This window comes from Anarhichas minor, unplaced genomic scaffold, assembly GCF_050575085.1.
Source record: "Anarhichas minor isolate MPS153535 unplaced genomic scaffold, ASM5057508v1 ptg000018l, whole genome shotgun sequence".
Taxonomy (NCBI): domain Eukaryota; kingdom Metazoa; phylum Chordata; class Actinopteri; order Perciformes; family Anarhichadidae; genus Anarhichas; species Anarhichas minor.
This window is the reverse complement of record NW_027466464.1, coordinates 12,389,236-12,414,603: the sequence shown is the minus strand read 5'-3', so window position 1 is coordinate 12,414,603 and position 25,368 is coordinate 12,389,236. Positions and strand designations below refer to the sequence as shown.

Here is a 25,368-nt window from a genome sequence, read left to right as displayed (position 1 = left end):
ACTTAAACTACTCTGACATGTCTACATGCATGTCCTTGGTGATACTCTTCGCTGCAAAGGCTAGATGATGGTGACATTTAAAACATTTAAAAACAAATCAATTTAATATTTATTTCAGCATCAGATATTGACGAGTTATAATATATAGCAACATTCAAACCTTCACAGATGTTCTCAGATTGACAAAGTATTGTAATCTCAAGTAAAATGCCGAATAATCTACACAGCATGTTGAACAAAATGTACTTCTTCGATTGATGAACAAAACATGTATTTCTGCAGTAGGAGCGCCGTCGGCAGTGAGTCCGACAGTGTGGTTCATGTTACAGTAAGATGCATTAAGGGTAAGCTGTGACGTGGTTTAACCACAGACTGAATGGAAGAGGGTCTACCAGCGCAGTGGATTCAGGACTTCACAGGAAGTGAAGAGCAGTGGCTCCCCCGTGTGGTGCAGAGAGGTCATTGCAAGTAAATGTGGCAGTTAAATACACAACGAAGGAAATGAGGTGATAAAATGCAAACAAAATGTCCTTTGTCCACACAAGAAGAAAACGGTATTTCTTAACTCGCTTTAGCTGCTTCAGATTGTATTCATGCTGTAAAACTTATTTTTTACTTTAGTTAATGCCACGTGCTTCTTTAAAAATAACAATGAAAATGCCAAGTGATTTTAATCATAAGCAGCAAAAACAAATTGCATAGAAACATCACGTGGAGTGAAGAGGTGCAGCCCCTCTATATTTATGTATCAGAGATTAATCAAGTTTAATTTATCAGATTTTCTCACATTTGGCAGCTCGTCCTCGACACTCTTGCCGACTTTTAAAGAATATTTTGACATTGTGAGTTTCAGTTCAGTTTTCTTCACATTATACCGAGTTACAGTTCCTCATTGTCCTTAAACAAGCTGTAATGTTTCATTGCTCACAATGGACGACGTTACTTCTCTTTTCAGGGTTTTAATGGTGCTACATTTCAAACCAGTGTCTTCAAGTTGTGTAAAAGGAAATGTAAAGAAACTTTCTATTAACATTTCAGTCAGTGAAGGGACAACTCCTAAAAGTATAATGCTGTCAATATTCTACATTTTTGTTGTCAACAAATCCTGTGTAAAAAAAAAAAACCCTAAAGGAAGAATGAAATGATGAAACCAAAGCCTGATAACTCGTCTTCTTCTGAGCAATAAAGCTCCTTTAAACCACGTTCCTCCATCACTGTAGTTTATTAACTCAATCCCACATACAAATACTCACTAGAGCACCAAATGTGGATTAATCCGCCGCTGAAAATAGTCCCGAACAAACGTACTATTCCCTCTTGTTTGACTTAAATTGTCTTTTAATAAATGTATATGTCTGTTATACGTTTTTAAAGATTATGGGCTCGTGGCTGAGATTTGTTGACAATAATAAAACACAATCCGTTGATTTCTAAGAGTCCCCCCCCCCCCTCCCCTCCTCAATATCACAGCCTAAATATTTCATCCTAAAACATCCTAACCGCAAATTTGTCCAAATACTGTGTGTTGACATCAGATAATTGTCTGTTTTATTTATATATAATTGGATTTAAACAGGTGGTCTTAATGATTTATCTCTTGATTTACATTGCGGAGCGTAAATATAAATGTTTGCGTGGTCGATGTTGATTGTATCGGTGCTTGTTAAGAGGTGAGGCAGTGTTGTTCTTGGACATGTTTATAATAAGAAATAAAAACCCAAGAGCTAAACATTCTTATAATGACCGTGTTATATAATATGGAATAAACTAATATATAAAAAAACAGTTTATACTAAGGTGGTATGAATCTGCTGTTTTTCTTTCTGGAAGGTGCAACATGTCCCTCTGAAACACAAACCAGGGGACATGTCTCGATGGCACCCAGGCCGATCTTGGCCTTCCCTAAACACAGCAGCCATACGGTCCAATAACAACGCAGAGATCCCAGTTGTCCGATCAGGTTTCGACTTTCCCGTATGTGCCGTCCGGTGGTCGGTAGTGTTTGGGGAAGGCCTTGAGTTGCAGCGAGTTAAACGCGTACTTTCGGCAGCCGACGTTCTTCACGGTGTTTTCTCGTCTGCAACCCTCGCTGAGGAGACAGAACGGGGCATGAGTGAGGGCAGAGTAGTGGAGATGATGGGCGCTGGGAGCGATGCAGAAATGTTGTTTTAAATCTTTTAAATGTTACTTACTCTGCTGGGAGGCGAGTCTCAACAAATGAGTCGATTACGTAATGCATAAAGTCATAACTCGGTCATTTTGTCGACAGAATAATTCCAGCTGATCGCCAGAAGAGGCCAGTAAAGACTCATTATATGAACTAATTCAAGGTGAATGAGGAAAAACTACAACATGCAGCACCGTTCACACACACATCGACAAACATGGAAGAAAAGTGTAAAGAAAGCACAGTTAGTCAGTTAAGAGATGCAAAGGATGGAAAAACAAGTCGACCTCAAAGACCACAACATGTCACCAGAGTTGTGTTCTGCAGGAGGAGGCACAGGACGTTTATTACTGCAGGGCTGTGGCGTTCAGGGACACGCTGGCTGCAGGTTTTTTGTACATTTAGAGCAACAGTGCAGAGTCTCAGAGGAGAAGAAGCGAACAGTTTCCTGAACCGGGATCAAACTTGACACCAAAACAAAAATCTGATTTTAGAATTAAAATACCTTTAAGAATATTCCCATACAACCTCTCCTCCACACTTTCTGTTCAAATCACATTTGACAGACTGAAAAAAATGCTGTTCTTTTAAATAAAGCTTTGAATTTTCACATTGCACTGAAGGAAATAACACAGCATTTGTTAAATGTGACCATTATAAATGACCTGTTATATCATTTATAATGTAAACAGGAGGACTCAGAGCAAAGTGCAAATTGTTATTATGTCAACAGTTTAGCATGAGAACTATTCAAATCAATAGTCAGAATAAACAACAAATAAATCTGCATTTTAAACAAGACGTACTGAACTGTGGTATAAAGTGACGTCATGGCACAAGCATAATATTATATAGATTATTTATATATAATCTGCTTTGGAATAATTTAAAACAATATATAGCAAACATTTTGGCAATACATAAATACAACTTATGTACAGCGATACAAATATATTCTCTGATACATCTGGATTCTTAAGAATAAAACAAAGAAAAGAAAAAGATGTTTCTCTTTAATAATAATAATAATTAATACTCTAAGGAAGCACTTTAGTGTAATCACACATGTAAGTATGGGGAATTAATGATCAGTGAATATAATTCCCATTCTTTCACATCCCTGCTGCTCAGCGATTATGGAATTACACATTTGTATATTAGATGTATTTATGTATTAATATACACTTATTCTAAATAAACTAACGTATAACTTCTGTCTCACAGAGGTAGTTCTAAACTGGAGCGACGAGATTAAACATTTCCTGCAATAAAAAGCTAAAAACTATCATGAATTAGAAGTTAAAGAAGTTGTTTAACATTTTAGGAAATGTTCCTTTTAGGTTTAAGCGCTTAAGATGCACAACGTGAGAATTTACGACAAACGTGTGTTTCTACTGAGCGACAAAAACAAGCACTGCAGAAAAGAGTCATTACTGTATGTCAGACCTCACGGAGCATTATACTGTATGTTTGAGCTGTTCGGGGTCACAAGAGGAGGCAACACTCCCAAAGGAGGCTATTCTTGGTCTGATCCATTTCCTTACTGGGTCGATGTTAATGAGACGGAGCCTCGGAACTCTGGAGAGGAGACCGACGCTTTAGTTTAGCGTCACAGGCGAAGATATTGATTTTTACAAAGCAGGTTTTCAATGTGAAAAGAAACTCTTGGCTTGACAACCGAACCTGCTCTGTAATATAATATGTCAATATCAGGGCAAACACGGTTGGTGCTGTTATTGGAGCAGCTGGGAAACAAGACTTCTATCTGTATAATAATATAATAATGACTTTCGACAAACCTGAATTAATCGGTTAAAAACCTCATAAAGCATTTGGCACAACGATACATTCCTCGTTCGTTTATCTCACCGCTCACCTACGAATAAAATCAGTTCCTCCACTCGACAGAACTCGGTTCTTTAAAGCTAATATCAACTGTTCTAGCTGCAATCTGTACCAGTTTAAGTTAACATCTGAATGAATGTAAACTGGTCCACGTGCATGCTCTGAAGGGCGTAGAACCAACAGTACTACTCTGCATAATCAAGCACATTTCCCCTGGATATCCTACAATCATACATTCCAACATCAGCCAATTAGAAACTGCGTTCTTAAAAACACAAAAGTTCCGCTCTGTCATTTGGCGAGACGGAGCTGATCTTAACAGATGTGGGTTGAATCTCTGACTTCTGCTGCGGCACAATGGGTCCAATTTAAGCGCCCAAAAAGTGCCGTCGCTGGCCTTTAAGACAGGTGACAGCAAAACACTCGACTCAGGGAGTGAAAAGCATAAAAGCACAGACTACGTGAACCATGTCTGTGCTTTTTAGAGATGAACTGAACCCATAACTAACACACTGACCCTCACTACAGATCTACGGAGACGGTCTAAAGAGTGCTGCAGGTCCTGTCTCGGTGGATTAGCCGACACAGGAAGGGCGGATTTGTTTCTGCTACTAACTTGCTACACAGGAAAATACTTCAATCACAGCACTCCTCGTCTTTAAAAAGGGTCATACATGTTGTCACAAGACTGATGCACAAGGTATGCAAAGTACTTAAAACATTTGAGCCAATTAAATAGAGGGGTTCGGAGAAGAGGAGAGGAAATACTGTGTAGTTTGATTCCTTTTTTAAACCCACTGAAGGGTAAAGTTTGAGTCAAGATGGATATATTAAGCTGCATGTAAACAGAGTCACAACTGACCCAGAGCTGCTGGAAAGTGCACAAGCTGAAGAGGCAAAATACCTCCTCCTGTCTAAAAAAGCAGGAAGCAAATACTGCCTGGAAATATATACAAATATATATATATATAAACGTATATGTCAGCGTACTTAATTTTGCCACAAAATAAAAGCTTTTTTTCGCTCCACTTTAGCTTATAAGGTGCAGAAGCACACGGAAGACGATGATAAATCAAACAAGTCAAACAAATTGCACAAACGAAGATAAATAGATTTATATTATAATAGCTACCATCATGAATAACCATTTCCTGAAAGCAAGATATATATATATATATATATTTAACCTGCATATTTTTTTTATACATATTCACAACAAGGTGTTTCAGAAATTTGCAAACTGTCACTTTGTGTTTTTTGTATTTTGTTGTCAGCGAATGAAGAATAAGGCAGAGCAGTCACTGACAGTGTGGACACCAAGAGCCGTCTCAAAAAGCAAATCATAATATCTGTGTTGATATAAACAAAACCAAAATGAGAGGCGGGGTTTTGCTGTTGATAAATGGGGCATCATTGCGTAAAGCCCCGAGTCAGGGTGGGACAGTTTGTACATGCTGTACAGCATCAGAGTGAGGAGTTTTCCCACCCCTCCCCATAAACGCTGGACTGTGTTTTCAGCCAGTCGCTCCCAGCAGAGAGAGCAGCTCGTGGCCGTTCAGCTGCAGCGGAGTTTGGCCAGGAAATAGGCCACGCTGAGGAAGATCCACACCACCAGGAGGTTCGGGCTGAGGGCCAGCAGGGGCAGCGAGTACAGGAGGCTGGGGTCCAGCCGGAAGTCACGCACCGGCAGCAAGCCGCTCAGGTTCTTCTGGATCACCCCCTCCCTCGTCCCAATTCTGCCGAGTCACGTGAAGGTGGGAGGAAGAGGAGGTGTGGAGCAGCAAAAAAGGTTGGAGGAAGGAGAAGGTGGTGGAGGAGAGGTTGAGGGAGAAAAGAAAAGAGAGAGGAGGAACAGATGAGGAAAAAGTATAAGGGTAGAAAGAGACGGAGAAGGAAGGATAGAAAATAGGAAAGGAAATAAAAGGAAGAAGAGAAGGAGAGGAAGGAGGCGTGTGGCAACAAAGCCAAATTATAGTATTCGTGCAAAGAGGTGAAATGGCAAAGTAACAGGTGATACCGGCGAGAAACCACAAAGAAGCCACGGCCACGACGACAGACAGCAGTTCCCACGGTGTGACATAATAATACAAATCGTATGGAGGTCACAACAGATGGAAATGATTTCACCAGAATAAAAGAATCCCGCAAACATGAGCCAAATCATGACAAAGTCAAACACGCGGGAAAAACAGAGGAAGAGGGGAAAAAAAAGAGAGATAGAGAAAATTAAGAACGATGTTTCTACGTCTTTCACCATGTTTATATGTTCTAAGACATGGGACGAGGGAGGAGGAAGGAGGAAGGAGCGGAGGGAAACATGGCAGGAAAAATGTCTTGTGACAAACGAAAACCAACCCTTTAAATTCAGGAGATTTGGGGACTTTTTGAAGTCATCTGCACTCTGAATCAGGAGCGTTACACACAATGTGCCTGCATGCCATAAGACGTTTTCACTTGAACATGCTAACGAAGCTAACATGCACTACTTAGTATGGGTAAGAGGGGAAAAATGGTGTGATGGAGGAAAAGGGTACAATATCTCTGAGCTTTATCCAACGTGCATCACAGCTCAAAACCATTCCTAACAATAACTTAAGCTCTGATGATCAAAAAGCTGTTTTCATGCTCGTCGGCTGATGAGGCAGAGAGGCAGGAATAAGGGAGAGATGTGAGGAGAGGGAAAAGGGGGGAGAGATGTGGTATCATGCGAGTATCTGTGCGGCAGTGCAACTTTATTGAGCACAAGTACAACGCTGTGATTACATGTTTTTACATGGGCTTAACAACAAAATATAACAGTCACATAAAAACTCCACTTTGAACACAAACGTTTTTTGACACAAAGATACAAAGACTTCGGTTTAAACACTTGGATAACCAAAACTGCACCTTTACCCATTTTAATTCTTGCCGTTTCTCCTCTTTCTAAATGATATTTCTGTTCTTTTTTGTATTTGCATGTTTGTGTTCGCCATGCTGCAAGCCAAACCTCCCATGCGGAAAAACCACAAAGCATTTGACTAAAACTCTCCGGCTTGGCTGCAGTTGAGAGGAAAACGAAATCTTTCTTTCGACCTTCTGAACAGGTGCCGTCAGACGACATTTGAAAATGAATGAAGGAAAGGAAAAAAGAAGGAGGGACGAAGGGAAGGAAAAGGTGGCGACGATGGTGGGTCAAGTGCTCCGATAAGAAAGACAGTAAAAGAAATCCTCTGCCAGCCTGTTAGTAACTCAGACTATAAGCAGCTTTACAGAAAGGACAGACAAGACAAGACAAAGACGCACAAACAGACCAACAAGCACTCAATACACACAACCAAAAGAGGATCCTCTCTCTTCAATATCAGTTCGGGGTACCTCTCCTCTCTAGACGCTTGTCACAGAATTTAAACCTTTTTGACAAGAGCCTGGGGAAGTAAGCAACCAACTGAATATCAAAATATTCAAGTATCCCCTTTGAGATGAACCGGCAACTCCAGATCAGTTTGTTTCACAGAGGAAGCAGGCAGTGGTTTTTAAGTCGCACATGGGCAAAACATCCTTTTCCATCCATGTGTTTCCCTTTACTGCTTTTAAAGATGTAGATCTTTGTCCAGCTGACACGTTGACAGAGTATTACCCCCTTGTAGGAACCCTTGCTGACAGGAAGGGAAGTGTTTTGCCCAGGTGTGATTTTCAGGTGTGTGTGTGTGTGTTTTTCTTCCAGGCACTGTGAGGGCGTCCTACCTGCGCATACAGTCGAGGGCCTGCGTGAAGACCTGCGGCGCCATGCCGTGCTCGTGCTGCAGGATCAGGCACTGCTCCAGGGTCACCGACATGGCCGTGCGGTCTTTGGCGCTTTTGCAGCTGGTGAAACGAACCCCATTCAGCCGGCGGCAGATCTGAGACGGAGAGGGAAGAAACGTTTAAGTCATCGGTAAATTACCTGGATACAAATCTCGTATTTCGTGCACAACAAAGCAGAGAGCTTCACCTCGGCTGCCTGCCACAGGATGTCCACGTTCTTGTTTTTCCTGGCGTGGACGTTCTGCCCCAGAAACCTCAGCAGCTCAGGGAGACAAGTCTGAGAACGAGACCTCGGGAGGCCTGAGGGGGTTTAGGAGGGGAGGATGGGGAACGTAGGTGAAGGGAAAAAAGGTTTGGATGACGAAATGCGAAGAACAAAGAGCAGAGAGAACAAAAATGTACTTATGTAAATGTACTTCTACCACTGAAGATATCTAACTAAAGTTTTATTGTAACTAGAAACTAACTGGAACGGTTTTTACTTACAGTCCTCAGGCAGGACTTCTTTGAACTGTTCATAGTATGAATTTAGCCTGGAGAGACTCTCCAAGTTGATGACCTCCTGCAGCGATGTGTCTCCAAACCTGAACACAGAGAAACACAGTTTTTCTTACAGAGAAACATCTGGCGAACGCGTCGGTTCTTCATCTCCTCTCCAACTCACTCACTTCTCAGCCAGCGTCTGCTGCTCGTTGATGCCGACGTTGAAGTGCACCGGCTGCACCCTCAGCAGCATGCCGCTCTGGATCTCCCGCGGCAAAGCGTCGAACATGGTTCCCGGGAGCGGGATGCGGACGTTGAAGCCGTCCCGGTTCCCCGTGATGATCGGCAACATGTCGGGGGCGGAGCTGCCAGTGGCCTGGGTCACCTGACAGTGAAGTATATGAACGTGCAGCAATAAAAGCACAAGTAAAACCACAATTAAAAGCTTTTTACTGTATTTCTGCAGCTGCAGGATCCCTTTTTAAACGTCTTCCTACCTTAAAGGTGACGTTGCGTAGATCCATGATGCCGACACTCATGTCCTCCAACATGGCCAGCTCCTCTCCTGAGCGCACACACGTGGTTAACACAGACAATCTGATTAATCTCTAACTGTTGGGGGTTCAACAGTGAAATAAACGTGTCCATGTGTTTGTGTGTGTGTTCGTACCGTAGGTGCTGAGCAGGGACTCAAACTGAGCCAGCAGGCCGATGGTGTACAGCTGTCGGAGGAATCCGTTATCACGCAGACAGTTCCTCAGTTTGATAATGAAGCCGCAGATGAGAGCGGTGAGCTGCAACACACACACACACAATAACATCAGTTCATATAACAAGGCATGCTGCTTTTCATCATCTGTAGCTGTTTATAGATACCAGAGTTTAAACTCAATGCTGTTGTACAACTAAGGAGAGATCCCATGACAAAAATACTGACAATGAGCCTGCTGTGTAAATATAACTGTTGTTGTAACCGAGCAAAGACAAGAATGCACTACCTGGACTTCCTCTGTGCACACATGCTTATTTTAAATTTGGCCCAAAGAACTAAACGTCTGGAGAGTAGGAGTGTCGGGGTCTGCAGGTGAAAAACTCCTTTCTTCTGTCTGACTTTCACCCTCCAGTCTTGTAATATTTACAGATTCATGAACTCTCTATCGATTCCCTCGCTGTGAGTCATTCTAGGATGAGCTGAAACGCGTGCGTGCGTGTCTGAGGAAATATGCCGTCGCTCTGCGCGTTTGTTCTGACCGTCTGGCAGAAGACGACGTCGCGGCGGTACTGCAGCGACAGGTCCATGGCTATCGTCGGGGCGCTGTCCTGCATCAGCAGGAACACCATGGACTTCTTGGCCTTGTCGCTCATCATGGCGACGCACTCTGTGAGCGTGGTGAGGAGAGGAAACAAGGCCTCGCTCCACTCGCCTGGAAACACACACGCAGACATGGAACAGGTGGGTCAATACAGAGGTTAGACTAAGCACCAAACGCACTATGATGTTTAGTATGAATAACGCCACATAAAGTGAATTCACAAGTTAGTTAATTTCTTTAAGAGTCGTCAAGACAGAAACAGACAACAGATGGAACAGAGAAGCAAGAGGACAAGCAGAAGCGCTGATGGAGATCATACTCCACTGGGTAAAGCTCCAGGACGTTTGTCTCTTTCTTTACAAGAATTAAATAAAAATAATAAAATATTAACTTGATTTAATACCAACGATGCGCTACATCTCCCAACTGGACATTTTCCATGAATACGACAACTTACCACTTCTAATAAACCATCTTTAAAAAGAAGAAATTAAACATTTAGTCGTTACTGAAATATGTCAGACACTTTCTTACGCTATAAAGTCCGAGCTCATTGCCATTTCCCACAGAAAATCATAGTTCTTGGTCCAATATTGTGATGTTTTGTTCAAGCTAGAACAGTGTTAAGTTGCTCTTTAGTAAATAAAGGAGTGACTTATCCAGCAATCACATGAAAAATGTGAATCAGGTATAGTTTTTAAAAATAAACATATTTTAATATTTAATGTGCACGTTGAAGAAAACGGACTTATTCTGTGGTCAAATCTCACTTGATGTTCAAATATCTGCTGTTGAACCAGAGTCCTGGAGCATGGGAGGGATAGCAGCTCTTACCTGGGTACGCCTCCTCAGCACTGGGGCTTCCATCTGGAAGAGGGGATGGAGGTGCAACATGCATGATTAGCGGGCGCTGTAAGCCACACAAGGCAGCAGAGACACACACAGAAAACACTCCCAAACCAGGGTCAAAGATCTATCCAAAAAACACTCAGCTTAGAGTATAAAGCTTGTGTTTTTAGCTCTTATGATTGAAATGTAAGGTGCTTAGTAGTAGTCCTTTTGTCCAGCTTATTCCTCACCACACTGCCAGCTGATTGCAGCATTTTAAAGGTTTGGATAGACGTGACCCTGGTCCAGTACAACATGTAGAGTGAGCACAAAATCTCACATACAACCGCCTTCTCCTGAACATTGTCGACAGACCCCAAAACACAACAACAAAGATAGCACACTGAACAAAATGCTTTACATTCGACAGTTTGTTCTCACAATAAATAAAGGTGAGTAATTGAAAAATACCAGCTTTCCTTTAAGTAAAGACAATCATCAGAAGCTGACCTAAAAACATGTAGTAGAAGCACAACAAAAATAAGAGTTAAGTGAACCTACAGAACTCCTGTGCAGAGGAAAGGGCAGGCAGAGAGGAAGAGGATGGTGGAGGTGATGATGATGGTGGAGGTGATGATGATGATGATGATGGAGATTCCTGTGATGTACTTGCTGGGTTGATCCAGAAAGCTCGTCTTTTTCCTTCATCTTTCACAGCCATACACAGCGTTGTTAATTCATACTCTTAAACGTAGAATTTATAATATTTCATGCACTATAGTTGTTTATTTATTGCTATTGCAAAAATATATACGTTTCCTCACAAACGGCATCCAAAAAACCCACATTTATACCCTAAAAAGTAAAACAACAATCCAAGGTGTTCGTATATTTTGAGTGCGCGTTACCTTTCTTACAGGCGCCGCCCTGCAGGTCAGACTGGGTACTGTCCTGACTGCTGACGCTGGGCCTCCTCTCCTTCTGAAGCAGCTTGCCCACACGCTGGATGATGCACTCCAGAGACTTATCCACATTCACCCAAACCTTCTCCTGAAAGGACAGAGACACCAGGCGATGTGAATCTATGTTTCAAAGCTAAGAGGCCTAATAGAGTAATTACAGCAGGGAAAAGACCTGAGCCAGAGGGGAGAGAAGATGCATAAGAGATGAGATGAATCACATCAGTATGCAAAGCAGAGAGCACCCCACAATTTTGCTTAACAAAGATTTTATGTAATGCGAGCAAATGTAGAGCTCTGACTCCTTTACATAACCACAAACTCTTGTCTCAGGCTGTCTGGGGACACTCTGAGGTTATTCCTCACTAACTAACTCACCCACTCCTCTTCATGCCAGTCTGCGTGCAGCGACGTACGGCTGTTGGAACCGCTCCACTTGGCGAGCAGCGTGTCCTGGTCGTTGCGCAGGACTACATGTTCCGAGTCGGCGGAGGGAGACGCTTTGGAGGCGATGTACTCGGGCCGTGCTGCGTTCAGGGCCTGAATGGCTGAAGCCAGCAGCTTACAGTCGCAAACCGTCACCAACTGACGAGTCTGAGGGGGAGAGGAGGTATCCGTTACATCTCACCAGGCCAAAATAACACGTCCAAACTTAGGTCCTGATGAATGATATATGGTGTAAAACCTTATCAGCCAGAATAGCGAGCGTCCTCTCTAGTCCGCTGGCAGATCGGTCCTTGGCGGCTCGGGAAAGCCTTTCTGCGTAGTAGCTGACTTGAGTCTTCAGCGTGTTGATGTGGGCGATGATCTCTTTGGCTCGGACGATGTCCTGAGGTATGTAGACGATGGACTGTGAGCTGGAGAGGGCGCTGCTGCAGAAAGCAGAGACACGGGGTTTTAGCAGCACGTCTGTATCCGAGTGAGTGCTGAGGACACTCTCTTATGTCCTCAAACTGTAGAAAGCCTTTTATGTCAACATCATAGCCTTTGCATGCACATGCCTGATCCTAACAACGGTCCTATTCAGTGGCTCTGCAGAATGCTACAGGCAAACACAGAGACAACAATAAAGTGTAATAAACAGGACTACGAGTGATACCGCTCACTTTAGAAATTCGAATAGATCTTAAACCTTCTTATCGACGCCTTAATGTCATCTTTACGTGTTTTACAAGTGTAGATATTTGTTTTTGCGAGACGACAGATTTGACTGAATTTACAAAATGAGCGGTACTTCAACAGACTTTGTGTTCCGTGTCATTAAATATCTGTGTGTGCAACATGTATTTTAGTTACTTTCAAACACAACACTGTTAATGCCAAATGCATCATGTGTCATTATTTGTTGTGCTGTGAACATAAGCGCATTCAGTCGCCTTAAACCGACTCACCACTTCATCCAAAATGCTTGAAAATCACTAAACATTGTCAGAGAAACAGTGGAAGTGTATTTTTTTTGTGGCGGTGAGAGACAAACAGCGTCGGAACAAATGAAGACAAGCAAAGCAGTGCAGCGACTCACCATTCCTCCTCATAAACGCTGATCGATAAAAAGTAACAAAAACAAAATTAAGAGGAAGCCATAAAACTGAGTTAATGCAATAGTTGAAGAAACAATGCATTCATCATTTATGTAAAAATGACTCCTGAGCAGCCAAATCAAAAGAGATACGACTTTCATACGGATCAAACGGTTAAACAATTTGAAACAACATAAGTAAAAGAATGAATAAATCAACAGAAACAGCAGATATCACTGTGAGGGGAAAAAACATGCAAATGCATTCGTTTTTTCTATTAAACTGTTTTCCAAGTCTGTCTCCTCTGAACTTACTGTTTCTTTGCCTCCTCAAACTTCTGAATAAGTTTCCTCAAACCGCTGTTTTTAAAGCCCTGGCAGTGAGCCGCCGGAGCTCCGATTGTTATCACGTCGTACGTGTGTTCTGGAGAGGGAGAGGAGGAAACCAGGCGTGTGAATAGAAGACAAGTGCCACGCTTGTATTAGTTTGCCCACGTTCTTCGTGTCTCACCGAAGCCCAGCTGGTCCTGAACCCTCATCCTCTGCACGTGTAGGTTGGTCGGCATGAACTCAAGCTTCCTCTCTGCCTTCAGGTTACTGGCTTTGAACGATGGACCTGACGTGGAGACAGAAGGAGGAGCGGGGGGGGAAATAATCATACGTGACAAACAGAACAGGAAACCTTTCTGCAGCTGGTTTTAACAAGAGGCGCCAGAGAAACCTCTAACCTCTGTAGTCAGTGAGGTCTGACAGTGTTTCCTGGTATGCGAGTATTATGGTCTGGTACTGAGAGACAATCTGTCGCCTCAGATTCTCCCAGCAGGGGGACAACTCTCCCAGCTCCTCCAGCTCACACACCCTGGAGACAATGGGAGTTAGGCATCACAGAGGGGAATAAAGATCACATGTTGTTAATGCAACTGCATTGGTCTGATGATGAAATTGCTATTTATTTTGCAATATAGAATACAAAATATAGCGTACACTTGGACTGATTTTCTTTTACATCTACTGTAGTAATACACTGACTATGTAGAAGTACCTCGTACAACCACGCTTCTAAACATCTGACATGTGAGAAATGGACGTGTGTGTGTGTGTGTGTGTGTGTGTGTGTACCTGGCTGCGTCCTCCTCCAGCAGCAGTTTGACGAACTGTCTGGGGATGTTTAGTGAGAGGACGCTCTCAGCCATTTGCTCCAGCACCCGAAGGTGGTTCCCATCAGTCGTGGGGAAGCGGTACATCCTGGACATCGTGCCTCCAAACACTGAAGACGCAGACAATGTAATTAGACCGGATTCACTTCAGTTCGTATAGTAAGTTATAGTTACTTAAACATACTTTACTAGACAGAGTGAAACAATTATTACAGGAGAAGAACAGCTAAATAAAGAAACACTGGTGAAACACGTTGTAGAAATGTAATGATACGCTTCAAACGTTTGTGTTGTTTTTGGATCAGAGGTAATCAGATCCCTCCCACTCACTGGTGACGATCGATATATTTCTCCCAGATAATAACATTGACGGTCTGATGTATTGGTAAACATGGCGCCATGCAGGTTTTAAGAGAGGTAGAAGATGGAAAGAAAGGTAAATCTATACACGTCTATTTTTATTCCCTCACTTTCTGGACAGTGTTGGTTTTTACCTGGTCCTTAAATGATGAAAATGTTACGTCCTCATCTGCTTTCTGTCGTCTTTTCCTAAATCTATTATTAAAGGGCTGTCATACCTGAGCGCAGCAGGGTGTCTTTGCATAGCGAGGCATACTTTATCCGGACTCCCATGGACTCGGTGAGGCTCTCGTCAACAGGCAGCATCGTCTGCAGGACACACACACACACACACACACACACACACACATAATGGTGTTACACGGTCATCAAACCGCCTCCACCTGCCTGTTCAATCTTTCAGGCCTACACTCACCTCTGCAGTGCTCCCACACAAACCCAATCCACTAACATAAGTCATTCCGCTGCCACGTGAGGCTGTGTGACATGTTCATTATGACATAAAGAAGGTTAAGTGACTTATTGTTGGATTATAAAGCCGTACACGCAGATATAAACAGGAAGCCTCAGAAACACATTTCACAATTAGGAGATGATGGCTGTCAACTGCAGGAAAACAGTATTCATTTAAGTCCCTCCCAGCGGCTCTTACCCGTCCGTTGATGCTGTCTGGCAGGCGGTCGACCGACATCCTCTGATCCGCTCTCTCCTCCATCTGCCAGGCAGCGATGGTGATGTTCCCCACCCGCTGGTTCTCTGCTGATCTGTCCATTCAGGCACATTTACTTGATTTCCTTCGTACGAATATATACACGAGAGATACAACCTACACTTGTTTTACACAAAACTGAATATAACAGAATGATTTACCAAGTTTTCAAGTAGCTAAAAGACATTTTTTATGTATCAATATCAATATTAAAAAGCCTTTTCTTTTAAAAACGCAGCAGAGAGAAGCTAGAAGAGATTGCGTGTGTGTGTGTGTGCGTGTGTTACCTCAGTTCGAGCTGTAATCTGTGGCTCCTCTCTTGCAACAACTCTTTAACAGGAAAAAGTGCTGAGCCCAACAAATACATCTAAAGAGACAGAAAGATAATATTGATTAGTTCACGTTCAGCTATTTCCTTATCTCTTCTTATCAGGTGTGAACTCCAGAGAACAGATGTCGAGTCAGTGTTTATCTTTGCTGAGCTGCAAAAAGTCCAACTTAAGCAAAAGCGTCTCACCTTAACTCGGAGTGAAATAACAAAACATAAAAGCTAAACGCCGTCTGAATAAAGAGCCGTCTCTCTGAACCGTACCGTGCCCTGCGAGCGGTCCTTGACGTCGTAGACGGCCACCTTCACCTGCGTCTGCTGGTTGATGTTGGACTCCTGGAAGAAGGCGACGCTGCTGAGGAAGATGGGGTTACTGGTGCCCTGTGGACAAACCGGTCACACCAGCATTACTTCAAGACCAGGTCTTGAGGGTTCTGCTCTGTGCTCAGACTAAACAAGCAATTGGACAACAGCAACTTAGGGTTCAGCGAATTATACAGACAATGTTCTGACATTTTATCAAGCAAACAATTCATCGGTTCATTATTAAAGCAATATTTTTCATGACTCATCCTGCGCGTCTACAGAAAAAGCTTTACAGTTAAATGAAGCGACCGGCGGAGCAAACTGCACTTGTTCTCGTTTATGGTAATGGCTCGTTGTTTATCAGTTGGATAAACCTTTCCAAAAGTGAGTGGTTGCAGCTCAATTTATTCATTTCTCCCTCGTCCTCCGCCCTCCTGATCTACAGTAACGACGTAGAGGAGGGAGGCGTAGGTGGAGACAAACACACTGTTGCGTGACTGAAACAAATCCCTGATGAATTTCATCAAATCCATCTCAAAATGACACGTGTTTAACCTGTAAATGTGTCACATGATGGAGTCTCTAACTGCCATAACACTGTGACTTTAAGGGTCAGGAGTCGAGAGAGTCTGACCTCGATGACTTCGGTCTGGGCGTGTTTGGTCCAGAAGGCCTGCGGTGGTGTCGTGCAGCTCACTGCTACAAAGCTGTTGGGTTTTCGATCCAGAGCAGGAGTCAGCAGGTCTGTGCAGGCTGGATGAGAAACACGAAATGAGCCAAGAGGCATGACAAATACCCAATGCTGTAGGAAGATTATATGTGCAGTATTCTTCCCTTTTGGACTAGAAAATATGATAAATAGACATTTCAAAGACATTAAATGATGAACTGATGATAATAACAATAATCAACGAGTCTCTCATTAGCTAAAAGACTAAACTGTGTTACTCACCCACACTGAACTCAAGCACAGGCTCATCTGGGTCCTGACTGTTTCCTGGAAACCAACCAACAAGTCACAACAACATGAGATGTAAAAGAAAACAACTGCAGCGTGCTGTGGTGGACAAAAAGCCCTGCACACTGAGCTTCTAAAATGGTGCTCAAAGCCTCTAAAATGGTATTTACACGGGAAACATCTAATTTATATAAAGAATCAGACGTTCCTCACCTGCGAGAGCCAAGCCGATCATCTCGCTGGACAGCTCGAATGTGTTGGCCCGGCACACCGACCACGGCCTCTGTATGCGGGAGACGCGCTTGCCGCGCTCTCGGACCCCCGCCATGCCTGTCCGGGACGAGCGGGCGACGGCAGGAGGCCTGAACACACACCCTCACACACACCGTCACACACTCCCATGTGAGGTGACCCTCTTTCTGCGTAGATCCACGGCTGCTCCAGAAAGTCGGTCGTCCTCTCTGGATGAGAAATGACAGGTTGGATTGAGACGACATGAAGTAAAACGATCTTTAGCCTCAGCTAAAGAACTTGTTCACCAAGTGCTACAAAACAAAAGAGGAAATCTCGCGGCTGAAAAGGGCGAAAAACACAAAAACTTGCATGTTTGAATTGTAATGAATTCATGTGCCATGTGACCGTGTGAAAAGGAAAGCAATGAGAAGAGAAATAAGGAACAAAGAACAGAAAGTGAGACCGGGTATAAAACTAAGCTTCAACCCAAACGCATGAAGGCAAACAATCTGTATTCACATTCACCTCCTACACAGTCTGCAGCAGCTTACTGTCGCATCTCAAAGGAAAGAGAAAAGAAAGAGTAGAACTTGTGGTCGGTTTTAATCACGGTAATGAATCACTGTAATGAGTGTAAAGCTCAATCATCAGGGTTAAAGAAGTTAACACACTCGTTACCAGACCGACAGCTTCTCCATATATGACTGTTTGAGTCAACGTTCATTCAGCTGTGTTGTGTGTTCACATTTTACAACAATTAGAATGTTTTGGAGAACATGAACGTAAAAATAAAGTTTTAAAATCCATCGTCCAGAGGTGCAAACATATATCTGGTGTTTTTATATACATGGATGTAAAGCGTGTATCTGTGGAACTGGAGAACACACAACAGTTGCTTGCTTTCAGCAGTGTGTTGATTTGCATCAGTGTGCGTCATCCCACATAGGAACTTATAAATTAGCATTTTATGTGCCTATTTATTCTCCCCATATGACGATGTTGCTAAGAGACTGAAGGTTTGTCTTCAGGTCCTCCGCATTTTATTGTATTTCTTCCTCCTCGTGTTCTTTGTCTTTCTCTCTCCACTACATCCTCCCTCTTGTTTCGGGTGTTGCTCCCCCAGATCTATCCCCTAACTGTTGCCCGCCCACCTGAATCTTGTCTCCTGAAGTCTTCTTTAGCCGGTGGAGAAGCAACTGTTCCACTCTCTCCATCGCTCCCTCTGTCCCATTTTGGTGAAGAGCAATTAGCCCATTTGCAGCAAGGCAGCAAACGCAAGGGACAGTAGCTGGCTGTGGTCTAGTTAACAATATGCTGGAGTCTATTCCGGTAGATTTATTATAGATAGATGTGTCTCAATAATTCAGGTTTAGGTCATAGTTGTGAATGACAAAAAGCTGTGTTACTTGGTCAGTTGTATTGAACAGCAGCTTACTTCCTGATTCTTTTAAACCTGCTCACTTTTATCTTTTACAGATAGAGTGATCTTATCTCAATTGTGGTTCTGGGTTAATAGTTGGTGGCCTACTTCCTGATATGTGGTCCACACACCGCTTACGTCTGCCCTATATCTGTCGATGCAAACATCTGGACCACTACCTGAAGTCCTTTCTGGATGGAGAATCTACCGGATTAACATGCGTTTGTTCCTGCCTTTATTTTCAACACATATTTTAAGTGGTAGACTAGTTTCATCACCGACATGTTTATATATTTAAAGAGGGATAGAGAGATTGTATTACAAAGTGTTGTGCTAAGCCTTAAAACACATGAATGTGTACACTGTAACTGGACTTCCTGGATTGTGTTTCATGCATCACACAAACACTTTGCACTGTTTCAACACAGCTCAAACCTCTGCAAACACAACTTTCTGTCACACCCGAACATCTGAAATGCAAAGACCTGCAGCAGGCAAAGACAGCTACTAAAACCTAAGGCAGGTTCAAACCCACAGTTGTTCTCCTTTTTCAAGTACTTATAGTCGTTGTTTTGTACCTGTGTGTCTACCTCAAACATGAACGCACTTCACAAAATGAGCAGGCTGGATGCATCTCTGGTCTTTGTTCCCAAACCTAGAAAGAACTTTCCAGCGTCTCGGCCAACTGGAGCTACATTTTCCACGAGCAAAGCCAAAAAAACACCTCGGTTCAAGAGGGGCTTAAGACGAGCTCTTGCTTATCAAAGGTGGTTTCTACACATCACGCCAACGTCCTGACTGTATTTAATGTTACAGGTCTGAGTACTGCCGGTACAATAAAGGAGGAATTTGACGTATTTGTGCATCATGTGTTATTCTGAAATCGATAAACCAACATATTTTTTCCTGTTAACCCTGAGAAATCACAATAACACCATCATTGTTCTATCCTGACCGGCAACAGATGACAGACGCAACACCTCAACTTAATGAAGTCATTTGGCAGGCCTGGGGTATTTACTCCGTCTCCATAACAGTCCAGTGGTGCCAAAAGAAAAGCACAGAAACCTCACTGAGGGGGAAAAGCCGCCATATAAGGGAGCTCCAAATTTAGCCTGGCATGTCAGTGAATGTGTGTGTGTGTAGGTCTGTGAGTCACATGAATTGGGGCACACACACACACACACACATTGTATAGGCCACAGTGAATCTGGTCCAGAGCTCCCGACACATAAAACCCGAATCCAGGATTCACAAAGTGGATTCTGGCTTATTATTAGGAGTATAAACAGGCTTAAAGATCCATTAACAACAGCACTTATGGAGGGCTTTAAAAGGTGAATTTGACAAGTTTTATCCTAAAATTCCACAACAAAAAACACTCTAAAACATAAAAAATTCAGTCACCAAAGGACCTGAAATAGTCAGTACCCTAATCTGGATGATTGCATTAGAAATGTTCTTGTTTTACGTATTTAGCCTGGAGTTTAGAAGACAAGACAAGCTTTACGAAGGTGAGCCACTAATAGCACAGACCTGCATGTAAGGCCATTAAATGTAAGCAGGGAGAGGATCTTGTAGTTTGTGATGGAAATGAGCTGAAGTACATCTTGTGATGTACGTGGGTGTGTTTGAAGCTTCTGTCTTAGATTCAAGACGGACTGGGTGAAGGAGGTGCGTGAGAGTGAGAGACTGGTTGACCATACATGGTGAAACCACCTTTTACAGCTTCTCCTTCGCCAAGAGGCCTTTGGAGAGAAGGCATCGCGCCACACGTGTGTGTGTGTGTGTGTGTGTGTGTGTGTGTGTGTGTGTGTGTGTGTGTGTTGGGCTCAATGATCATTTGCTTTATCTACTCACAGTTTATTGGATGAAGGAGAAGAGGAAGTGAGCTGATCCAGGTTCAGTGAGGCTAGCAGAAGTTCACAATCTGAAAAAACACGAAACGGCAGGTTTTACTTCTGAAAGTACAACTTGTGTGTTTCTGCACAGTCCATACAAAAAGGTTAAGATTTAAGATTTGAACCAAAAGTTAACACCGCTTTCTAAAATTCATCACATGCTTGTTTTTGTGTGTTTGTCCACATCATTTTATCATTGAGTAAATGATAAAACGCGTGGTTCTGTCACGAACAGATTTACCCCCGTGTGGCTCTATAGAGCCAATAACAGAGGTGCTGTCTGTCCCTGTGTGTGTGTGTGTGTGTGTGTGTGTGTGTGTGTGTGTGTGTGTGTGTGTGTGTGTGTGTGTGTGTGTGTGTGTGTGTGGACCCTGGGGGATCGGCATTAGAATAAAACATGAATAATTTCTTTCGAGGGACGCAGCAGCTGTAGCCCTTTCACATGAAAATGAGCATCACCGACAGCCTCCGACACTCACACACACTAACGCTAACACACACACACACACACACACACACACACACACACACACTAACACTAACACAGAGCTATATCGAGTTTCACCCCCATCACCAACTATCTAACTTCTTGGACTTTAAACACACTGTAGAGCTGCAATAAATCAATAAAACATCAACATTGTAAATTAATTCAGTTATTGTAAATCACTATATTATAACGACATCTTTCTCAGGTACATTTACACCAAGTAAGACAAATGTATATAGCTGTTAAATCTCCCCAGTTTACATTGTTAGCATTTTGATTGAGAACTATATTCCACATTATTCACTCTAATAAATGAGTTTGATTAAGTTGTCAGTGTCTCTTTCTGACCAGCTTCAGTGAATGAAAACGTTCTAATAACACCCTGCAATAACGTCGTACAGTCATAGTATTAAATGTTCTTACTTCAATGAGGAGTCTGGTACAAAAGGAGAGTAAAAGCTTCACTCAGTGTGTGTGTGTGTGTGTGAAACTGCTTCTTGCTGTTCTCACTTCCTTCTGTTGTTTCAGGAAGTGTCTTGAAGGAGTCGGTCTGGCCGACAGCAGCAGCCTTCAGTCTGTTTTTAGCCTGTTGCACAAACACCTGGCTGTGGCTGCATTATTATATGTGGCTGCTGCATCGACACATTCAGAAATATATCCGTACCGTCTGTCTACTTTGGGGGATTGCTGCCACTGACCATACCTGGAAACAACACGGAGCGCTGGATCAGAAGATGAAACTGTCTGAATCTGTTTAAAGCAGAAGTGAGCTGACATTCAGGGTCCAGTTAAGAGTCTCTCTTTGACTCGCTCTGAGAGAAAACTGCAAGCACCACTTCCCACAACACGAGGGAAGTAATCAATGGTATCGATTGTTGCCCAGCGAATGTCATTCAATTCGCAGGTATTTGGACTTTACACCAACTTTTGACCTCAAGATGAAAAGTCAGAGGATTTTAAAATCGATCCTAAAGGGACACGAATGCCTGTAATCGATATCATACAACAATCCAATTACTGTTGAAACATTTCAGTCTGCTCTGGAACAAAGTGATGATGTTTGCTGTATTTCAAGGTGTTGTTACTTGAGTCAAACAAGTGAAAAGTGAAACTATTAAACCCAGCTAGAATTGGTATATCTTTGTTAAAAATAAGATTTTATGGCTAAACGATATGCCAGATTTAGTTTGTTGTGAGTCACCGTGACCTCGTCTGGTCGGAGGATGTGGGCATCAGCTAATGAGGAGACAAAAGCGGTGACTCCGACCAATGAGTCACCTCAATTAAGTCACATCGTTTCTTTAGAAAAGACAGGTTTCTCTTTTAAGAATGAAAGCATGCTAACGTGCTGTCTAAGAGGTCTGCTTCATGTCTCTGGTTTGCATGAGAGGCCATCATAAGAGCATCTGTTTAACGTCACAGGAAAAAAAAAAAGAAACAAAGCTCAATGTGTCACACAAACGGGCACATGCTCGTATATATTTACCAGGCAGCCTTTTCACCAGAAAGTAGAACCCACAGCACACCTTCCTGTGCACTGCGCTGACACTCGGTAGTAAAACAGGCTACAAGTTACTGAAATCGCACCACAGCAGCAGCGACTTGTTGGTAAAACTAGCACCGCATCGCTTTGCAATTCACCTCAGCAAGAAATTCTGCAATTTGTTAAAAGACAAGCCATTAGCACCCAGCATGATTGTGCATTTTCTCCCAAATGCCCGGTACACACAGCTCACAAGTCATTCTCAAGTCATGACACCAGAGTCACAGTGGTGGTCAACAGTGCCGGCTAAACAGATGGAAGCCTGAGTTTACACACACATACCCGAGGACGTCTGCTGCCGATGGATGTAAACAAACCGACGCTGAAGACGCCGTCACGAGGCAGAGACTGCAGCCAGCCGTGTCTCTCTCCTCTTCCTCCGGCTTTCCATCTCTCTCTCTCTCTCTTCCTCACTCTTTACTCTCTCTCTCTCTCTCTCTCTCTCTCGCAAACATTCAAGGCAATTAACTCTTTCTCTGCCTGATCTGCAGCGATCGTCTCTTCTACCAGGGATTCACCAAACACTGAACATTATAACCTTCATGGAGGGAGGATTGATTGCAGGACTGTTGTATTTAGTTTGAGCCAGCTGTGCCTAATAAACTGGCAGCTGAGTGCATTTGCTGGTTGACAAAACAACACCTGAGTTTTGGTACCAAGTTCTAAAATGTTAAACGCGTAAAATACAAGAAGACATTCCAGATCTTATAGGCTACTCTAATACCTTTTTGGTATTTAACAGATACTTAATGTTAAGGACAAGTTTCCGTCGTTCCATCCATGTGGTGGTCCTATCTCTGCAACACACACACACACACACACACACTCCCTTTTGATGCCTCTCCGTTTCCCCCCAAAGCTCATCAATAATTAATGTGACTATTGCACGTGAGCGTCAGCAGAGCAGTGTGTCTATCTGTGGACTGTTCGGTAAACCATCTCCACTGTACGCTTCTGGAGACATCCGCATTGCATCCATCTTATGTTTAAATAATTAAGCATAAAGTTGGCAAATTGCATGAAAAAAAACAAAAAACTGAAGAACAAATTTCTGACTGCAATCTTCCTAATTTGAGTCTTGCACATTTATGTATTTCTCGCAATTTAGGACATTTCTTTTGGAACAAATGACAAAAATACTTGAATTTTTGTCGTTGTATTTGTGGTTATGGAGCGATCTGTTGTCTTCCTTGTGTATACTGTGATTAATAACTTTATTTTCATGCGTTTCTGACTTCATATCTACATTTTGACAACATGAGGATGAGACTGATGAGTTATGGAGCTCGTCGGTGTCTATCCACCTGAACCTCCTCGGGTGTCAGTTATGTGCTTTCTCTTCCTCCGTCTTTTAAAACCAGACGGGAAAGGAGACCAACGGCTGACACATGCTCGCTGAAAAATGTCTGTACATGTATGTATGACGAGCGCAAGAAAAGGCCGATGCAGAGGAAGACGCAGATGAGGGTGAATCAACAGGCGTTTCTTGAGCTGAGTGGGTTTGATGAGTCACACACAATGGAAGATATGATGGAGACTAACTATGTGATTTCAAAGAGAGAGCATATAGGCACCATAAGTACGGTATAATCCCCAAACATACGACGATAAATCAAGTCATGTGATGACACCTGAGGCAGCTCTACTCTCTGAACAAAGGCAGGGAATTGGGGCTGCAAAAGATTACATTTAACTCTCAAACGATGACATTCTTTGAGGAAAAGCCTCACGAAACTCTCCCCTGAAGTCACTTCCTGAATCAAACTCGAGCAGGTCACTCTCCTCTTAAAAGAGCATCATCAGCTCCTGGAAATCGATGTCCAGATGACCTCAACTCTTGCACAGCGAAACTCAAAACCACTCTGCAGAGACTGCAGTGAAATGTGTGGACAACATGCAAACAGACTCAGCACATGTGTGTGTGTGTGTGTGTGCACATCCACAGTCAGCATCCAGTGTGTGTGTGTGTGTGTGTGTGATGATTTGTAGGCTATAGGCTACGAGCTTCCACATTAGCTGCCATATCCTAAAATAAGGACGTCCAATCATGACATGGCAATAAATGCACATATTTGGGGGCAAATGCAGACCTTTCCTATAACGTAAATTTGCGTAATAATAGCCTAACCCTAAAGGAAGCACTTATAATTACACAATAACGGTAAAATATGTCACGCCAGAGCATATTCTGCATATTAAGTGGCACTTAACCCTAATTACAACCCGTATTCAGTGTTGTCCTTGCACGTCCTGCCCTGTTAGTCTGCTGTTCTCAACATTTCCGATGTTTATAAGTTACGTGCCGAACAATACGAGTACAATATCTCTTGTTTACCAACATGCGTAGCAACACAAACTAGCGAAAGCTTCCGTTGCCAAACGTACTGACAGTATAAACACAAACAAAGCAGACATTATGCAACGTATTCTGAGTTAAAAACGAACCGTAATAAGCCGCTACGTACCGGTCCGGGTGCGTGTTGTGGTGAAATTTCCGCACTGTGCTCTCCTTTCTGGATGCAGTCGCAGTCGCGTCGGTGACGCCCCCCAGGCGCGTCGCGTCGGTGACGTCATCACGCAGGCTCGCACGCACGTAGATATTTTTTCAAAACAACAGAAAAATAAATACAAAAAACTGTTTACTCAAGTACTGTTAAATATTATTCAAAGGTATAGTGTCATTTTATACTAGTTTAATACTTTTGCTCCATTTCTGAGGCAAATATTGTACATTTTACTTCACTATATTTAGTGTACTGCTATTAACAAATACTATTCACTGCAAACAGTAAAGATGATAGTGAATTTGATAATGATGATACCTTTTAAGATGTCCATAACTGTTGCAAAGTAGAGTGGACATCTATCGCCATCATGTGGAAGTAATGTGCTATTACAAGTTTCAATACTGGCGCTTAAACCTGCTGTGTCCATGTTCGTTATGGTTCATTTAAACACTGATTCACTGTAAATTAAAAGAGTTGGTTTTTTTGTATTATCAGCAATATTGCCCAGCTGTTTTCTTGTTGTGTCACTGGGGTCATGTAGGCCTGTTGGGTTAC

At 42.9% G+C, this 25,368-nt stretch overlaps 1 protein-coding gene across 10 annotated transcripts; it reads right to left on the bottom strand.

The window, feature by feature from the left end:
* Positions 1–97: 97 nt before the first annotated feature.
* On the bottom strand, positions 98–24,849 carry inpp4ab (inositol polyphosphate-4-phosphatase type I Ab). 10 transcript variants are annotated; one of them, XM_076094672.1, is made up of 27 exons: positions 24,752–24,829; positions 20,233–20,302; positions 16,932–17,179; positions 16,713–16,757; positions 16,395–16,513; positions 15,719–15,835; positions 15,414–15,493; positions 15,070–15,181; positions 14,636–14,726; positions 14,020–14,167; positions 13,629–13,759; positions 13,412–13,516; positions 13,216–13,324; positions 12,904–12,921; positions 12,067–12,253; positions 11,760–11,975; positions 11,331–11,472; positions 10,984–11,130; positions 10,429–10,461; positions 9,533–9,705; positions 8,952–9,075; positions 8,779–8,846; positions 8,467–8,666; positions 8,285–8,382; positions 7,986–8,098; positions 7,739–7,893; positions 98–2,089 (listed from the first exon to the last, which is right to left on the bottom strand). In XM_076094672.1, the coding sequence occupies exons 3-27, from the start codon at positions 17,044–17,046 to the stop codon at positions 1,957–1,959; spliced, it is 2,979 nt and encodes a 992-aa protein (XP_075950787.1). In that variant the 5' UTR covers positions 17,047–17,179; positions 20,233–20,302; positions 24,752–24,829; the 3' UTR covers positions 98–1,956. The 10 variants fall into 10 exon arrangements, with proteins under 10 accessions (XP_075950787.1, XP_075950790.1, XP_075950781.1 ...); XM_076094666.1 differs by lacking the exon at positions 98–2,089 and adding an exon at positions 2,438–5,748 and having other exon boundaries at positions 24,772–24,849; XM_076094665.1 differs by lacking the exon at positions 98–2,089 and adding an exon at positions 2,438–5,748.
* Between the last annotated feature and the right edge of the window lie 519 nt (positions 24,850–25,368).

Coding starts and splice junctions, on each gene's coding strand:
- inpp4ab (XM_076094666.1), bottom strand. CDS start 17,046: ATGGCGGGGGTCCGAGAGCGCGGCAAGCGCGTCTCCCGCATACAGAGG. Junction 8,383..8,466: donor CAGCAGACGCTGGCTGAGAA/GTGAGTGAGTTG, acceptor CTCTGTGTTCAG/GTTTGGAGACACATCGCTGC. Junction 8,099..8,284: donor AGAAGTCCTGCCTGAGGACT/GTAAGTAAAAAC, acceptor AAACCCCCTCAG/GCCTCCCGAGGTCTCGTTCT.